This window comes from Molossus molossus, unplaced genomic scaffold (genome assembly GCF_014108415.1).
Source record: "Molossus molossus isolate mMolMol1 unplaced genomic scaffold, mMolMol1.p scaffold_m16_p_19, whole genome shotgun sequence".
NCBI lineage: Eukaryota > Metazoa > Chordata > Mammalia > Chiroptera > Molossidae > Molossus > Molossus molossus.
In genome coordinates this window covers 37,906,758-37,924,811 of record NW_023425354.1, presented here as the reverse complement: position 1 = coordinate 37,924,811, position 18,054 = coordinate 37,906,758, and the positions used below count along the sequence as shown (strand labels likewise).

At 35.8% G+C, this 18,054-nt stretch overlaps 1 protein-coding gene across 5 annotated transcripts in view; it reads left to right on the top strand.

The window, feature by feature from the left end:
* The window catches only part of NF1 (neurofibromin 1), a 268,601-nt gene that overhangs the window by 135,957 nt on the left and 114,590 nt on the right, over positions 1-18,054 (top strand). For 4 of the 5 annotated variants that reach the window (XM_036268573.1, XM_036268574.1, XM_036268576.1 and 1 more), the window contains exons 31-34: positions 10,224-10,286; positions 14,839-14,997; positions 15,536-15,633; positions 17,087-17,233. In XM_036268573.1, coding sequence (XP_036124466.1) covers positions 10,224-10,286; positions 14,839-14,997; positions 15,536-15,633; positions 17,087-17,233 — 467 coding nt within the window. The remainder of the gene's footprint in view (positions 1-10,223; positions 10,287-14,838; positions 14,998-15,535; positions 15,634-17,086; positions 17,234-18,054) is intronic. The other variant, XM_036268575.1, reaches the window with a different exon arrangement.

Genomic DNA, 18,054 nt, shown 5'->3' with positions numbered 1-18,054 from the left:
GAGGCTGATTTAGTTATAATATGAAGCAGTGAATAATAGCTTCTCTTAAGTTTGGGCATTATTCAGGTTTCTCTTTAAATCTAATTCAGTAATTCTTCTTTTTAAAAAACAGACAAGAAATGGTGAACACATATTAAAAATAGTCTGGGTTGACTTCTTGGTTGGCCTAGTAGTAATTCTTTTCAGAGAACATAAGGATTTTTAAAGTGGCATTGGCTTTGACTTTCGCTGTTTAAGAGGAATAGGTACTGACTACCTGATTACATGGTCTAGTAGATTTCAGTAGACATTCTTCCTGTAGTTCTCACCCTAAAAACAACAACAACAAAAAAATGTTTTTGTATTATCAGCAAACTTGGAGGCCAATTTAAGACCATGCTTCTGAAAGGTGAAAGGAACAGGACTTGGCACATATTAAGTACTTAGGAAATATTTCTGAAGGAATAGATTCCTGTATTCTTCCTACCCAAGTAAACAAGATCCTTGGTAACCTTCATAGTTAGGAAGGGAGGGAAATAGTAAAAATAATTCAGAAAATAGAGCCAGGTGATAATTGGTGGCTCATTAAACACTGTGTGTTGTACTTTTTACAACAGTCCATAATAAAAGATCCTGTATTGTAATAGACCTGAATTATATTGAAAATTTCACATAGAATTATTCTCTTTAAGAATACTATTTAAATATTGTGTCAGTGAATTGTTGTTTTTTTATTATGAAAAAAATTTTTTTAATTAATTTATATTTTGTTACAGATGTTTCTCCTTTTTTACCCCATTGACATCCCCCTCCCCACCCATCCCCGCCCCATCCCCGGCTTTGTTGTCCATGTCTATTGGTTATGTATACATGCATATAAGTTCTGTGGTTTATCTCTTCCCACCCCCCACAACCCCTCGTCTGAGGGATGTCAGTCTGTGCCCTACTTCCATGTTTCTGGGTCTGCCGTATTCCTCAGACTGTTATATTCATTATATTCCGTATATAAGTGAGATCATGCATTTATCTTTTTCTGCTTGGCTTATTTCACTTAGGATAATACTTTCCAGGTCCCTCCATGTCGTCTCAAAAGATAAGAGATCTTTCTTTCTTACAGCTGCATAGTACTCCATTGTGTATATGTACCACTGCTTTTTTATCCATTCGTCTACTGATGGACACTTGGGCTGTTTCCAGAACTTAGCTATTGTAAATAGTGCTGCTATGAACATAGAGGTACATATATTCTTTCTGATTGGTGTTTCAGGCTTCTTAGAGTATATTCCTAGAAGTGGGATCACTGAGTCAAATGGCAATTCAATTTTAATTTTTTGAGGTGACACCATATAGTTTTCCATAGTGGCTGCACCAGTCTGCATTCCCACCAGCAGTGTACTAGAGTCCCCTTTTCTCCACACCCTCGCCAACACTTGTTGTTTGATGATTTGTTGATGGCGGCCATTCTGACAGGTGTGAGGTGATACCTCATTGTTGTTTTATTTTGCATCTCTCTGATGATTAGTGATGTTGAGCATTTCTTCATATGTCTCTTGGCCATTTGTATGTCCTGTTTGGAGAGGTGTCTATTTAGTTCCTCTGCCCATTTTTCAGTTGGGTTCTTTGTCCTCCCTTTGTTGAGTTGTATGAGCACTCTATATATATTGGAAATTAACCCCTTATCTGATGTATCATTGGCAATGATGTTCTCCCACACAGTGGGTTGCCTTTCCATTTTGATGATTGTTTCTTTTGCTGTGCAGAAGCTTTTGAGTTTGATGTAGTCCCATGTATTCATTTTTTCCTTTGTTTCTGTTGCCTTAGGTGATGTATCAGTGAAAATTCTGCTGTGTGTGATGTCTGAAATTTTGTTGCCTACATTTTCTTCTAGAATTTTATGGATTCACGGGTCACATTTAAGTCTTTTATCCATTTTGAGTTTATTTTTGTGTATGGTGTAAGTTGATGGTCTAGTTTTATTTTTTTGCATGTAGCTGTCCAGTTTTCCCAACACCATTTATTAAAGAGGCTGTCTTTACTCCAATGTATGCTCTTGTCACCTTTGTCAAATATTGAGATATTGCCTTGGGTCCATTTCTGGGTTTTCAGTTCTGTTCCACTGGTCTATATGCCTGTTCTTGTGCCAATACCAGGCATTTTTGATTACAGTCGCTTTGTAGTATAACCTGATATCTGGTATTGTGATCCCACCTACTTTGTCCTTCTTTTTCAAAATTGATGTGGCTATTCAGGGACTTTTTTGGTTCCATATGAACTTTTGAAGTATTTGTTCTAGTTCTGTGAAATATGTTGTTGGTGTTTTGATGGGGATTGCATTGAATCTATAGATTGCTTTGGGTAGTATGGACATTTTAATGATGTTAATTCTTCCAATCCATGAACAAGGTATGTGCTTCCACTTTTTTATGTCTTCCTTTATTTCTTTTTTCAATGCCCTGTAGTTTTCTGCAAATAGGTCCTTTACTTCTTTGGTCAAGTTTATTCCTAGGTATCTTAATTTTTTTTGCAACGATGGTAAATGGGATTATTTTTTCAGTTTCTCTTTCTGGGAGTTCATCATTGGTGTATAAGAATGCCATCGATTTCTTGATGTTAATTTTGTATCCTGCTATTTTTCCAAATTCATTTATTAAGTCTGGTAGATTTTTGATGGAATCTTTGGGGTTTTCTATGTATAATATCATGTCATCTGCAAATAATGACAGTTTCACTTCCTCCTTTCCAATTTGGATCCCTTTTATTTTTGCCTCATGTCTGATTGCTGTGGCTAAGACTTCCAGTACTATGTTAAATAAGAGTGGCGAAAGTGGACATCCCTGTCTTGATCCTGTTCTTAATGGAAATGTTTTTAGTTTCTGCCCATTGAGTATGATGTTGGCTGTAGGTCTTTCATATATGGCCTTTATTATGTCGAGATATGATCCCTCTATTCCCACATTGCTTAGCGTTTTTATCAGAAATGGTTGCTGGATTTTGTCGAATGCTTTTTCAGCATCTATTGATATGATCATGTGGTTTTTATTCCTCATTTTGTTTATATGGTGTATCACATTTATTGATTTGTGAATATTGTACCAGCCTTGCCTCCCTGGAATGAATCCCACTTGGTCATGGTGAATAATTTTTTTGATGTATTGCTGGATCCGATTTGCTAGTATTTTGTTCAGGATTTTGGCGTCTATGTTCATCAGGGATATTGGCCTGTAGTTTTCTTTGTAGTATCTTTTTCTGGCTTTGGAATTAGAATTATGCTGGCCTCATAGAACGTGTTTGGAAGTCTTCCTTCTTCCTGAATTTTTTGAAATAGTTTGAGGAGAATGGGTGTTAGTTATTTTTTGAATGTTTGGTAAAACTCCCCCGTGAAGCCATTTGGGCCTGGGCTTTTGTTTGCTGGGAGAGTCTTGATTACCTCTTCAATTTCCTTAGTTGTTATTGGTCTGTTCAAGTTTTCTGTCTCTTCCTGGTCCAGTTTTGGGAGACTGTGTGTGTGTTTCTAGAAATTTGTCCATTTCGCTTAGATTGTCGAATTTGTTGCCATATAATTGTTCATAGTAGCTGTTAACGATCTTTTGTATTTTCGTGGTGTCGGTTGTTACTTCTCCTCTTTCATTTCTGATTTTGTGTATTTGGGTTCTCTCTCTTTGTTTCTTGGTGAGTCTAGCTAAGGGTCCATCAATCTTGTTTATCTTTTCGAAAAACCAGCTCTTTGTTCATTGATCCTTTGAATTGTTTTTTTGGTCTCTATGTCATTTATTTCTGCTCCGATCTTTACTATTTCCTTCCTTCTACTTGCTGTGGGGTTGTTTTTTTTTTTGTTTGTTTGCTTGCTTTTTTTTTTTTTTTTATCCTCACCCAAGGACATTTTTCCGTTTTTTGTTCAGATAGAGCGGGAGGGAGAGAGAGGAAGAGAGAGAGAGAGAAACATCGATGTGAAGGGACACATCGCTTGGCTGCCACCCACAAGACAAACCAGGGCCGGGGACAAACTGCAACCAAGGTACGTGCCCTTAGCGGGAACCGAACCCCGGGCCTCTCTGTACCTCAGGATGAAGCTCTAGCCACTGAGCCAAACCGGCCAGGACTGTTTGTTTGCTTTCTAATTCTTTAAGTTGTGAGGTTAGACAGTCAATTAGGAATTTTCCTTGTTTCTTGAGGTAGGCCTGGAGTGCTATGAACTTCTCTCTCAGAACTGCTTTTGCTGCATCCCATGGATTTTGTGTTGTTGTGTGTTCATTTTCATTGTTTTCCAGGAAGTTTTTAATTTCTTCCTTGATCTCCTCGGTAACCCATTCATTGTTTAAGAGCATGCTATTTAGCCTCCATGTGTTGAAATGTCTTTGCATATTCTTGTTGCAACTGATTTCTAGTTTCATGCCATTGTGATCTGAGAAGATGCTTGATGAGATTTCAGTCTTCTTGAACTTGTAGAGATTTAGTTTGTGTCCTATCATGAGGTCTATCTTTGAGAATGTCCCAATGTGCACTTGAGAAGTATGTGTATTCTGTAGTTTTGGGGTGTAATTCTCCGTAGATATCTATTGAATCCATTTGGTGTAGTGCTTCATTTAGAGTCTCTGTTTCCTTGCTAATTTTTTGTCTAGAAGATCTATCCAGTGCTGTCAACAGGGTGTTGAAGTCCCCTGCTATGATTGTTGAAGTCCCCTGCTGTCGATTTCTCCTTGGAAGTCCTCCAGAAGATTTTTAATATATTTTGGTGCTCCTATATTGGGTGCATATATGTTTATCAAGGTTATATCTTCCTGTTGGATAGATCCTTTCAATATTATGTAGTGGCCTTCTTTGTCTCTAGTTATGGCCTTCATTTTGAAATCTATTTTCTCAGATATGAGTATTGTTACCCCAGCTTTTTTTTGCTTTCCATTTGCTTGTAAAATTTTTTTCCATACCTTCACTTTCAACCTATGTGAGTCTTTTGTTGTGAGGTGGGTCTCTTGTAAACAACATATAGATGAGTCATGCTTTCTTACCCAATCAGCTACTCTGTGTCTTTTTATGGGAGCATTCAATCCATTTACATTTAAGGTGATTATTTATTATAATTTTTTTTTATCCTCACCCGAGGACATTTTTGCATTTTTTTGTTCAGACAGAGAGGGAGGGAGAGAGAGGAAGAGAGAGAGAGAGGAACATCGACGTGAAAGGGACACATCGAGTGGCTGCCACCCGCACGACCAACCAGGGCCGGGGACAAACTGCAACCGAGGTACGTGCCCTTAGCGGGAACCGAACCTGGGTCTCTCTGTACCGCAGGCCGACGCTGTAACCGCTGAGCCAAACTGGCCAGGGCTAAGGTGATTATTAATATGTACTTATTTATTGCCATTTTTGTTTAGTGTGGTTCTATTTTTCTTTCCATTTCTCCTGCTAATTATAGCAGTCCTTTTAACATTTCTTGCAGTGGTGGTTTGGTGCTAATGTATTCTCTTAGCCTTTTTTTGTCTGGGAAGCTCTTTATTTGAGCTTCTATTTTGAATGATAGCCTTGTTGGGTAGAGTAGTCTTGGATTCAGATCCTTGTTTTTCATGACCTTGATTACTTCATGCCATTCCCTTCTGGCCTGTAGTGTTTCCTGTGAGAAGTCAGCTGAGAGTCTTATGGGGGTTCCTTTGTAGGTAACCTTTTGCTTATCTCTTGCTGCTTTTAGGATTCTCTCTTTGTCTTTAATTTTTGGCATTTTAATTACTATGTGTCTTGGTGAGGGCCTGTTTGGGTTCTTCTTACTTGGGACTCTCTGTGCTTCTTGAACTTGAATGTCTTCTTCCTTCACCAAATTAGGGAAGTTTTCTGTCACTATTTTTTTTGAATATATTCTCTATCCCTTGCTCATTTTCTTCTTCAGGAACTCCTATGATCCGAATATTATTACATTTCCAGTTGTTCCATAGTTCTCTTAAGCTGTCTTCCTGTTTTTTTAATCGTTTTTTCCTTTTGGTTTCTTTTTTTTTATCCTCACCCGAGGACATTTTTTGTTCAGGTAGAGTTGGAGGGAGAGAGAGGAACAGAGAGAGAGAGAGAAACATCAACGTGAAAGGAACACATCGAGTGGCTGCCACCCGCACAACCGACCAGGGCTGGGGACAAACTGCAACCGAGGTACGCGCCCTTAGCAGGAACCGAACCCGGGTCTCTCAGGACCACAGGCCGACGCTCTAACCGCTGAGCCAAACCGGCCAGGGCCCTTTTGGTTTCTGATTGGTTGATTTTTTTCTACCCTGTCTTCTAATTCACTGATCCGGTCCTCAGCTTTCTCTGCTCTGCTTTTTAAACCTTCCAATGTGTTTTTATTTCTGATATGTCATTTTTTATCTCTTCTTGATGGTTTTTAATTTCCAGTTGGCTTATTTTCAGTGTCTCTATGTCCTTACTCATGCTGTTGAGCTTCCTCAAGATTATGGCTCTGAATTCTAGCTCTGTTGACATGCCTAACTGCTCCACATTGATCTCATCTTCGGTGGAGGTCTCTTGCTCTTGGCTTATGTTTCTGTGTTTCACCATTTTGGCTATCACAGTGGGCTTTGGAGCCAGTCAAGTTTTCTCTGTGGGTGTTGGTGTTCTGCTGTTTGTGGCTCCCTCTCCTGTGTTTAGATGAACGAGGGAGGACCCACATTAAACACCACTGTCAAGTCTTACTTTCCTGGTTAAAGTTGCCAGCCCAGGAAAGGTACTGTTATCCTCTAGTTTTTTGCCTGGAGGCTAGCAGTCCAGGTTACTTGATGAGTTTTAGGTTGTCAGTTGATTGAGAAACTCCCTCAGGTGCTCAGCATAAGGGGACTTCACAAGGGTGGGGCAGATGCTGGTTGTTAATGAGCTTCAATTAGCTCTTCAATGGCCCACAGGGTGGGTTTGGATCTCTGAGGGAGGGGCTGCTGCCTCTCCCCAGAGCCCTGGGAAGGAGCGATATGGCCACCATCCTGCGTGGCAGCAACTCAGCAAAAGCTCTGAGCACCCTCCAAATCCCGGGTGTCCCCACACAGTTCCAGTCCAGTCTGCCCTCCCTCTGCCGGAGCCCAAGGTGAGTGGCTGTGGCTCTTTTAGCCTCTGTCCCGGCTGCGCTGTGGAGCCGCTTGGAGTGTAACCCGAGGGCGCTGTTCAGAGCTAAGGCCGCTGCCGACTAGTGGGCTTCGAGCCCCCCGTCTCGCGCCTTCGCAATCCTACCAGGATCGAGTCAGTGTCCCTGGTTATATGGTCCTCACAAGCTGCTTTTCTGTTGGTTTTTCCCATCGATTTGTCTGTATTTTAGTTGTAATTCCAGTTTGGTTCTGGGAGACGGTCTGTGTAGCTCCGTTCACTCCGCCGCCATTTTGGAATCTTTCCCAGTGAATTGTTTTGAAGTATTGGGTAAACTTGTTGCAATGTAGAATGCTATGGAGCAAAGGTGTACTATGTTATTTATAAATAGTTTTTTTAATAAGTGACTGAGCCCTGGCTAGATTTTCTCAGTGGTTAGAGCATTTGCCTGCGGACCAGAGTCCCGGTTTCAGTTCCTGCTAAGGGCATGTACCTTGGTTGCAGTTTGTTCCCGGCCCCAGTTGGGGTCGTGTGGGTGACGACCACTCAGTGTGTCTCTCTCACATCAATGTTTCTCTCTCTCTCCTCCTCTCTTTATCCCTCCCACTCTATCTGAAGATAAGTGCAAAAAAGTGCCTTGGGTGAGGATAAAAATAAAAAAATAAGAGACTGATAACAAGCAATTTACATTTACTAGTTAAAAGTAAAGATAGGAATAGAAGCTTTGATCTTAAGATATTTTTTCATTGAATCTCCTTCCAAGTGTAGTTTTCCCTAGTTTGCTCTTTTATTTTTATTCATCTTCCCTCTTCTCGATTTTTCTTTTTGACTTTGGCAGTAACATAACAGTACCTTTGTACTTTGTTGTTATTAATCCGTACCTGAGGATATTTTTCCATTGATCTTTAGATAGAGTGGGAGGAAGGAAGGGGGGAGGGGAGAGAGAGAGAGAGCGTGAGAGAGACACACTGATTGGTTGCTTCCTGCATGACCCCAACAGAGGCTGGTGATTGACCCTGCAATTCAAGTATGTGCCCTTGACCGGGAATCAAACCCATGACCCTCCTGTCTGAGGACAGCTGCTGTAACTACTGAGCAAAACTGGCCACGGCTACTTTATACTTTTATGCTCTATTGGGAGGAATAGTAGTTGATTGTTTTTTGTTGTTTTTCTTCCTCTAATCAACGTGGTTCCTGCTTTGGGACCTACTGGGAAATTTTTTTTTTTTTTTTTTATCCTCACCCGAGGACACTTTTCCATTTTCTGTTCAGGTAGAGCGGGAGGGAGAGAGAGGAACAGAGAGACAGAGAGAGAAACATCGATGTGAAAGGGACACACCGAGTGGCTGCCACCCGCACAACCGACCAGGGCCGGGGACAAACTGCAACCGAGGCACGCGCCCTTAGCGGGAACCGAACCCGTGTCTCTCAGGACCGCAGGCCGACGCTCTAACCGCTGAGCCAAACCGGCCAGGGCCCTACTGGGAAATTTTTGAAAGATAAATGAGAATTATTGCTAGCTAATAAACTTCTCTGAGCTTTAGCTCTTTTTACTGGAGTTCATATTTTTGACCATTTAGCCTTTTCCAAATCATGCATTAACTAGATCTCTCATGTTATATGCTTTGTTGCTTAGTGAACTAGGTTAAGGTTACATAAGAAGAGCCAGACAACTGTGAACAATGTAGATTTATAATTAAGGCATTTTCTTGTGTGTTTATTTCCATTTTTCTTCCTGATAGTTTTGAAATAATGAGAAAATAATTCCCAGAATAGATATTCTTAAGTTATGGTGAGAGAATTCTGAGAAAGAGCTAAATATTATGATTTTGAATAAATATTATCTTTCCCCATTAAATCTGCTTCTCCAAACAGAAGTAGTTTACACAGATTTTTAAGGCAATAAATGACAATCACATACCATAATTGAAAAAGTATGTAAAACTGCATTTTAATGATATATTTAGTTACTAGTGCTTTTATACATAGTCTAAAGTTTGTACCAAAATGCCATAAGAAAAGGATTGTGTCTTGTTTTACTGCTGTCTCCCAATATAAGAATGGTATCTAGCATATAGATGTACAGTATCTATTTGGGTGGATGGATGCACAAATGGATCAGCAAATGTCAGACTAACTGTGAGCCCAAGTTGTTATGGGTTATGGAGTTCGATGCACAGAATTCTTAGAATAAAATGCTATGTATGGTGGATTAAATAATTCTAACTTTGTTTTTAAAATATTTTTTAAGTAATTGTTGTGCATAGTTTAGTCTAGTAAGGAGTCTTTTAATTTTAAAATAACTCTTTGACCTAGAAGAAGCTCTGAGAGGTGAAACCAATATGTTTCTGTGGTCTTGGGTTTTGTTTTGTCCCCCCCCCCCCCTTTGGTGGTTTCTTTTGTAAAGATATTCTGATAAATGGTCAAATATGTAAAAATTTTAAGTAGGCTTACCATTTTATTCTATAATTTTCTCTGCGGTTTCTTCACTTTAATATTAATTAATGCTTATTTCTAGTTGAGCTGATAACATTCTTCTCCCAAATGTTGCAGAGCTTTTAACCTCCTCTGATTAGAACTATTTCAGGAAGTAGCTTGGAAACAAAAAAAACATGTAATTTTAAGAGTAATCTTTCTTAAAGAGATAGATTTTTAATTCAGAATCTCTAAAGTGAATTTTTCTATTTAGTCATTTAATGTTTATTTTTTAATCAGTAGACTTTAAATAAAATGCCAGCTATTGAAAAAAGAACTTTAAGTCAATTGAAGGATACACAGAGAAGTATTTATATATCAAGACAAAATCATGTAGACACATAGAAGTGTTTTTATTGTGTGATCTATTTGTAATCAACATTTTATATAAAATTTATCAAAAGCTAGGAATTAACTGAAATGTAAATATTAAATATCCTCAAATCCACTTGGGGAGAGCTTTTCTGTGAAATATAGCCAGAAATAGTAGATATGATTATCTCAACATTTCTTGCTGTTTATTTAGTGCTTTGGCTTAAAAATGTATTAAAAATTGAAATCCAGAAATAAAATTCATCCCTCTAAATTCAGTTGATTTCTAATTTTTTGTTGATTCCATTTGTGTTACATTGATCGTGTAATTTTATGTACAAGCCAACATTGTTTTTGTTGCTGTATGTAGTTGGTGCTGTGACTTGTTTGTGCTCATCTCTGTTCTGTAGGCAACTTGCCACTCCCTACTGAATAAAGCTACAGTAAAAGAAAAAAAGGAAAACAAAAAATCAGTAAGTTTGGAGAACTTTTTATTAGCTGTTTCTTTCAAAGCAAAACAAAAATCTTTTGCTGTTTGTTAAGAACATCTTCACTTCAGCCTATTTGACCTTCACTGTAAAATCATTCTACTAATTCTGGCACAAAATAGCTTTCATTTCAATTAACCCTGGAATTAAGTTACATTGAAACATTCTCTGTGTTCCTTTGGTTTGATTTATCCCAAAGGCATTTTGGGGGCATTTGTTGCATTGGATATCTCTGGTCTAATTTTATTGTTGTTATTTTTTAAAATTATAAATGAATGCAAAGAAACTTAATTTCAAGGCCTTAGGAAATGCTGACCCTCTTCATTCTTGCTTCTTGTTCGCAGGTAATATGAGTGGTTTCTTTTTCTAGAGATGAAAGTTTTTCTTAACGTTAGAGGTATATATGGAGGGAAAGTATCTCATTCTAAATTTATCTAGAAGTTGCTTAATTTTATTTTTTACTTTTTATATTTTTATCTAGACCATCTCAGCCAGAATTTAAATATTTGTGCTTAGGTTATAAAAAATCCTAATGGTAAAACCACTTTGATTTTAGAGAAAATCATTACTAAACTATTGAGTCTGAGAACGTACTACTTTTGAAATTAAGGAAAACTCAGTGAATCTGTATTTGTAGAGAAATACCTCATTTGGCAAACATGATATGAATAGACTTCCTCCTCCTATTAACTTGCCCTAATTTAAAAGGGAGAAAATTAGGGTAGTCAAGATTATTTTCTTCCTGTGAGTAGAATTTGTCCAAAATATAACGTGTTCATTTTAAATTTGTCATTACCTATAAGTGTGACTTATCCTTATCCAGCAAGTACTATCTTTGTACATATAATCTAAATGATTTTAGAGAAGGAGGTAAAGAAAACCTTTAGGAATCATGTAGATAGCTTAAAAAGGTGTAATTTAGAATAGAGTATACATTTGGTTTCATCTTTAATGCCTTGTCTAAACTTTACATATAATACATTTCTGTTTTAAATTCAAAACTAAAAATGTGGAGACATATGCTTTTATGTCTATTCAATATTTATTTTTTGAGTATGTTAAGTAAATTTGATCAGCTGTAAGCAAATGAATTGGATTGGATGATCATCCTGCTTAATAAAAACATTTCTTTCTAATGCTTCCGCCTTCTAATTCTCAGTATACATGGTTTAACATAATATACACCATCATTGTTGAAATTAATTTACTGTTTCTAACATTCTTGTTCAGTGTTTTACTAATTCCATTGTGTAGTATATCACATAAATTAAAATTCAGGCTTTCTGTGTTTTTCTACAGCATGTTTTCTAGCCTTCCTAACATTGCTTTATTTATTAAGATATGTCTAAGATTGTTCTTTGAAATGTTTTTTTTTTCCTACTAGAGCTATTTTCAGATTTTTTTTTTAAGTTTCTGAGTGACACTAAGTTTTGGAATGTATTTCTCAGCACAGGTGATATGAGGTCCTCATGGAAACAAAGGGAATATAACTGGTAATTTGAGATATTTCAGAGCATGTTCCAAAGTATGAAGACAGTGTAGTCATTATAAATTTAAAATGCTGATTTATGGAGTTATGGCTTAACAGAATCTAATGATCTTTCAAAAGCAAGCTAACTTTCTTTTGGTGTCTGTGTATCATGGATGGAAATATGTACAATATGTAGAGAAGGTTCTGGCTTCTGCTATATAGCTGTGTAGTCATGTTATAGATAATTTTTTTATTATACTCAAATATATAATGTATAATTAGATCTCTTTTGAGAATTTAGTTATCTATCTAACCCAGGTAATTAAGCATGTAGAGACAGCGATCCTCTTGCTGAGGTATAGTTTGTGACTGCATTTATTTGTAACATGTAGTTGAGTTTTTATTAAGGGGGATAAAGCCAACATTTGGTAACTGCTTTCAGCATACAGACTGGCCCAACTTTGACCTTAATGCAAAATGTCTTTCGGATCCAAATTAGATTTTTAGAAATTAAAAGAAAAAACTTGAATATATGTATATTATGAGGTAAAACTACATTGGTATTAATTAGTGGTGAAAGAAAAAAGTATTTATTGATATTGATTATATTTTATCAGGTTATTGTTTTTAAATACAGTGATACTATCATTAGTGAGATACATAATTAGATGATACATGAAACAGTGTGTATTCCTGATGTGTGGATTCTTTGGGTTTTGAAATGAATTATTTTTGAAGATGTGGAAAATAGTGAAAGTGTAGTACTTTTGTATATTCTTCCTTTGGGAAATAATTCATTCAGATTTTCATTAAATTTTGAGACTGACTAGTATCAAGTATAAATCAGGTATAAACGTGAGTCACATGTTAAAACTTTTTTGTCCTAGAGAAAACCAGTAAATAGCTACTTTCAAAATGTATTTAAAAAGAACTCTCCATGTGCATGTAAGTTATTGATTTTTATAAGACACTTTCACGGCAGGTTAGTGTTTTATAAATTAACTGGTTATTTGCAAATCAAACTATACCTTTTAGTTTTTAAAAGTTATTCAGGATTTTAATGGATCATACCTAATATATGCTACTTAAAAAAAAAAAAACTATTTGAAGTTAAATATAGAGCAGTTTTTAATCCTATTCCTTTTTGCCAACTCACCTTAAAGGCTTTAAAATTTTGTAGGTTTGTTGATATGGTTCTTCCATTTTAAGATTACATTTTGGGAGTTCTAAAAGAACCTCCCAGTAGCAGTGGTAGTCTATGAAAATTCTGAAACCGTATGAAGAATTTTTTCTTTGTGAAGGTATACGTTCATTTTTATGTTTCTACTCCTCCAGAGGTTAAACATTGTACTGGAGTATAAAAGTACTTTAATATTCTTCTTACTTCTACTTCTTAAACTGTATTTCAGCTAAAAATAGCTCTAAAGCAGTATTTCGGTTTGAAAGCCGTTCTACTAAGGCTGCTGTGTTTAGCTGCTTTACCAGTTTCCCCTTATTTAAGTGTAAGGCTGTTCTTCATGCAATGCCACTCCAAGTACTAGAACACAAAGAAGGCTTTCTGAGCTACGGAGCATAAATGAAGGTGAGAATACATTATAACTCACCTCTGTTATCACCTCTTACAAAGATTTTCTTTGGCTTAAAAAAGTCATTTTCTAAAATCTTATTTTTACTAATTCCCTGTCAGATATGATAGAAAATTATTTTGAGATTTTAGGCAGTGAATACAAACACATTTGAAATGTATACCACATGAAGCACAAAAGGGAATAGAATGAAATGAAATCATCCTTATTCTTTCCAGAGTTAATCTGGATTTAGTGAGCCATGTGAATTCATGAGAAGACATACTACTACTTTATTGAGGCATTGTGAAGAAAACTAGAGTTATGTCAGATTCTGCACATAAATCCCATTTTCTCATTATTCCCCCAGTATCCTTTGAAATGAGGGCTTGTCCCTGGAATCCCAGAGTACTGAGTGGAGGGCCGTGGCCTTGCCATTAGAGTTACCACTGCCTCAGGCAGTAGTTAGCCATACTAAACAAGAAAAGTTGTAGAAAGTAAAATGTTTCATAAGTGTTCTTTTAAAATAAATGTGTGTGTATTATCTGTAAAAAAAAAAATGTAAATTTCAAAATAATTTTCATGTTAACTTAAAGCAGGAGGCACTAGGAAGAAATGGGAGCTGAACCGGTTTCATAACACTTTCCCAATATAATCTAATCTATTACTTTACCTTCAAAGTAGAATATTTTATAAAGAGAAAATAAGTTCATTTTAAATAGTGGGCTCATACTGTTTTTCAGTGTGAGCAACCATTTCTTGAATCCTTAACTTTTTTGTGTATATATTTGACAGGATTAAAAATTGAGGTACACGTAGGGTTTCTCTTTTCTGCTGATGGGATTCTTTTTTCTTTTAGATCCCTATAATTCCCATTCTTTCATGGTTTAAATAATAGGTAGGTCCTTATATTATAAAGCATTCTGATGAAGAAAGGAACTGACAATAATGTTACTTGTAAGTAAGTTTTTTCTCTTGATAGGAATCTAAGAACACTAAGTTTTGTTTTGTACATGGAAAGCATTTTGCTCAAGAAATTTAATTGTACCTGGTACACAACAAAACGTAAGTATTTACTCTTAGGTATTAGATGTCTAAGGGGTGTGCTGTTGAAAACTTAGCTACGTCTTATGAGTTGACCACACTGTCATGTCTTTTAATCTTCGTGAACATTTGGTCTGCTTCCATTACTCATCAAACCTTCAGTGTAAACAATAATAATAAAATTAAGATCTTTTTTTAGGTTTCTTCTACACAACTCATTCATGAGATTTTTCTTTATTCCTAGATGTCTTTATTGTGCTTTGAAATGATGAAAGGCAAGAATTGAGGATGAACTTTATTTACTAATGTTTTGGAAGTAGGAAACAATAGAAATATATTATTCACAAGGATTGGTCTAGTCATAGCTTTTGTGCAAAGTTTGACCTTCAAGTTCTTTCTTCCCATTTCCTTGTTTCAATTCATACCACATATTCAATTCTCACCTACTTTTTTTTAGGTGGTTAGCCAGCGTTTCCCTCAGAACAGCATCGGGGCAGTAGGAAGTGCCATGTTCCTCAGATTTATCAATCCTGCCATCGTCTCACCATATGAAGCAGGGATTTTAGATAAAAAGCCACCACCTAGAATCGAAAGGGGCTTGAAGTTAATGTCAAAGGTGAAGAATTATTTTGATAATCTGTTTTAAATTTCTCTTTCAACTAAAATTTTAGAGTTTCATATTCACTGTACTTCCTCTTGAGTTGATGTTTGAAACGCCCTGCAGTTTTCACTTATATGCTGTGGTTTTATTTTTTGTCTATATCACAAAGGAATTCCTTAGACTGATACCTGGGTCTTATTATTGACAGAAAATATTTTAGAAAATATCTTCTTAAGATAATTTTCTATGTAATCATACTGGAAATTCTGGAATGGAGATCAATATATATAGTGTATGATTTTTTGTTAAAAAATACATTTAAGAATTTTAATATGTATTTTTATACATGTAAATATTTGTGTGTATATATAATAACTATATTGGGGAAAGAACAGAAACAACTCCTAATATTTATAGAATGAAGAATAGTTGATTTTAACCACTAGTAGAAATTATATTGATGAGAAAATTAATGTTTTTTAACGAACATACAAATGTGTAAGTTTCATACAATAAATAATGTGATTTTTCATTACCTTTTTTCATTGTATAGATACTTCAGAGTATTGCCAATCATGTTCTCTTCACAAAAGAAGAGCATATGCGACCTTTTAATGATTTTGTGAAAAGCAACTTTGATGCAGCACGAAGGTAAGCAGCCTGCCACTTAGTTGATTGCTCTGTGTAAATAAAATATTTTTGTTTTCACTTCAGTCCATATATGTGTGTAGGTTTTTCTTTTCCCTCTCTACATCAAGAACGTAGTAAATTTTACGTTGTTATAAAAGACGGTGATGAAGTAAACGCACATTCTTTATAATTCGGTAGTGTTTTCCGTATTTCAAAACCCAGAAGGATTTTTGACATATTACTAAAATAAAAGATTTAAGGGTACTATATTATGGAACAGAAGAAGGAGGAAAAGATTCCTTTTAGTAAAAAAACTAAAACCAAAGTAGTACATAATGCATAAGAATGTAAAATCACAATTTTTTTCCATTTTTTATTTAGATAGAGCCGGAGAGAGAGAGGAAGAGAGAGAGAGACAAACATCCACGTGAAAGGGACACATTGAGTGGCCGCCACCCACACAACCCAACCAGGGCCAGGGACAAACTGCAGCCAATGTGCATGCCCTTAGTGGGAAACTAACCCCGGTCTCTGTGGACCGCAGGCTGATGCTCTAACCGCTGAGCCAAACCGGCCAGGGCAAATCATAATTTTTTTTGATAGAATATTTTTGATACTTCAACTTGGAAGTATATCTGAACTAAATGTTACTCTTTCTAGCCAAGAAATACAGATGTATGCAATTTTGTTCATGGGTAACTAGACAACTGTTGAATTTTTATGATTTTAGAGAACTTGAGGTCTTTTAGGTTTCCATAACTAAATAGTTGCTTTCTTTTCATTTCTGAGTTGTTGGTATCTATAAACTAGGGGTTATGTTATATTTGCCTGTCTGAGTTGAATTTATAGAAACAAATGAGATAATTTATGAGAAAATGCTTTAGAAATGTAAGTTAATGTTCAGAATTCTACTTTTCCTGCAGTGTGACTAGTTGCTCTGACTCATAGTCTAAGCTAGATTGTGCAGTTCTCCCAGTTTTTCATTATACTTTATATCCATTTCTTTTCCATTGGAGTTTAAAAGGTATATTGTTCGACTGCAAACCATATTGGAGAAAAAGTGAATGTCAGCATAGAATTCATAGTCTAGCAGATTGACTATTCATAGAAAGATAAGAGAGCAAAGGCTCTGACCTGACAGGTGATATGAGTTGGGAGAGGTCTTTTGTCTTGTCTGGGCCTTCATTTCCTTATCTGTAAGTTACTGGCTCCTTTCCAAAGACTCATCCATCTAAATTTTGTTTTTGTCTGACTTCAGAGCCTGATCTGAAGCTGTTGTAGCCAGGTATCAGAAATGAAAAACCAGATTTCTCTTGTCCCTTCTTTTCTCGTTTAATGATAGTCACATGTATGAATAAGCCCTCCATATTTGTAATCTCAGTTATTTCATAAAGTTGCTTTATATAAATTTAATTCAAACATAGATATGAGTGTATCTGATTTTTTAAATTTTAATGATTTTATATTTTTTAAGATTTTTCCTTGATATAGCATCTGATTGTCCTACAAGTGATGCTGTAAATCATAGTCTTTCCTTCATCAGTGATGGCAATGTGCTTGCTTTACATCGTCTGCTTTGGAACAATCAAGAGAAAATTGGCCAGTATCTTTCCAGCAACAGGTGAGGTTTCCCAGTTACGAGCTTATTAATAATTCTCAGTTTAAATTTATATTAATAAAATTATTGGTCATGGGTAATGCTTTTTACTTCGCATCTTCTTAGAATAAGAATTATGGGTTGGAAAAAGAAATGTAGAAATGTAGACTCTTTCTAAAAATATGTAGGTAAAAGGTTAAGTCATATTAAATGATCAACAAGCCACCTAGGTGCTACAGAGGTGTTTTGGTTTGTTTTTAATGTTAAGCTAGGACATCACAAATTAGCCCTTTGGGTTTTTTGGTTTGCAAACTATCACACACAATGTGCAGCAAGACAAAAGTTTAATTTTACTAGAAGATCAAATGAGTATTGGCGTTTGAATCTGAAGAGCAGCAGACAAAAAAAATGTAGAACATAATATAGCAGACATCCATGTCTACACCTAGCTTTGACACTTATTTTGCTATATTACTTTAGATCTTTGTATTTCATTTCTTTGGGGAAAAAGATATTTCTTCTCTCTATATAACTGACAAAATAAGGATATTATAGATATCATAGGTCTATATAATATAGTTTTGTATGTTTTTAAATTTTATAGAAATGATATATTGAATGTAGTCTCTTCACGCAATATTCTATTTGATATGTCTTATTTATTTAACTTATGTTAGTATTTCATTGAATGACTATATCACAATTTATTTTTTTGCATTTCCTAATTGATGGATACTTAGGTTTGTTTCTGTTTTTTACTGCTTTAAATAGTGATGTAATAAATAATTCCATACTTGGTCCTTGTGTATTACCTAGCTGTGTCATTGCTGCATTCTGGGGTATAC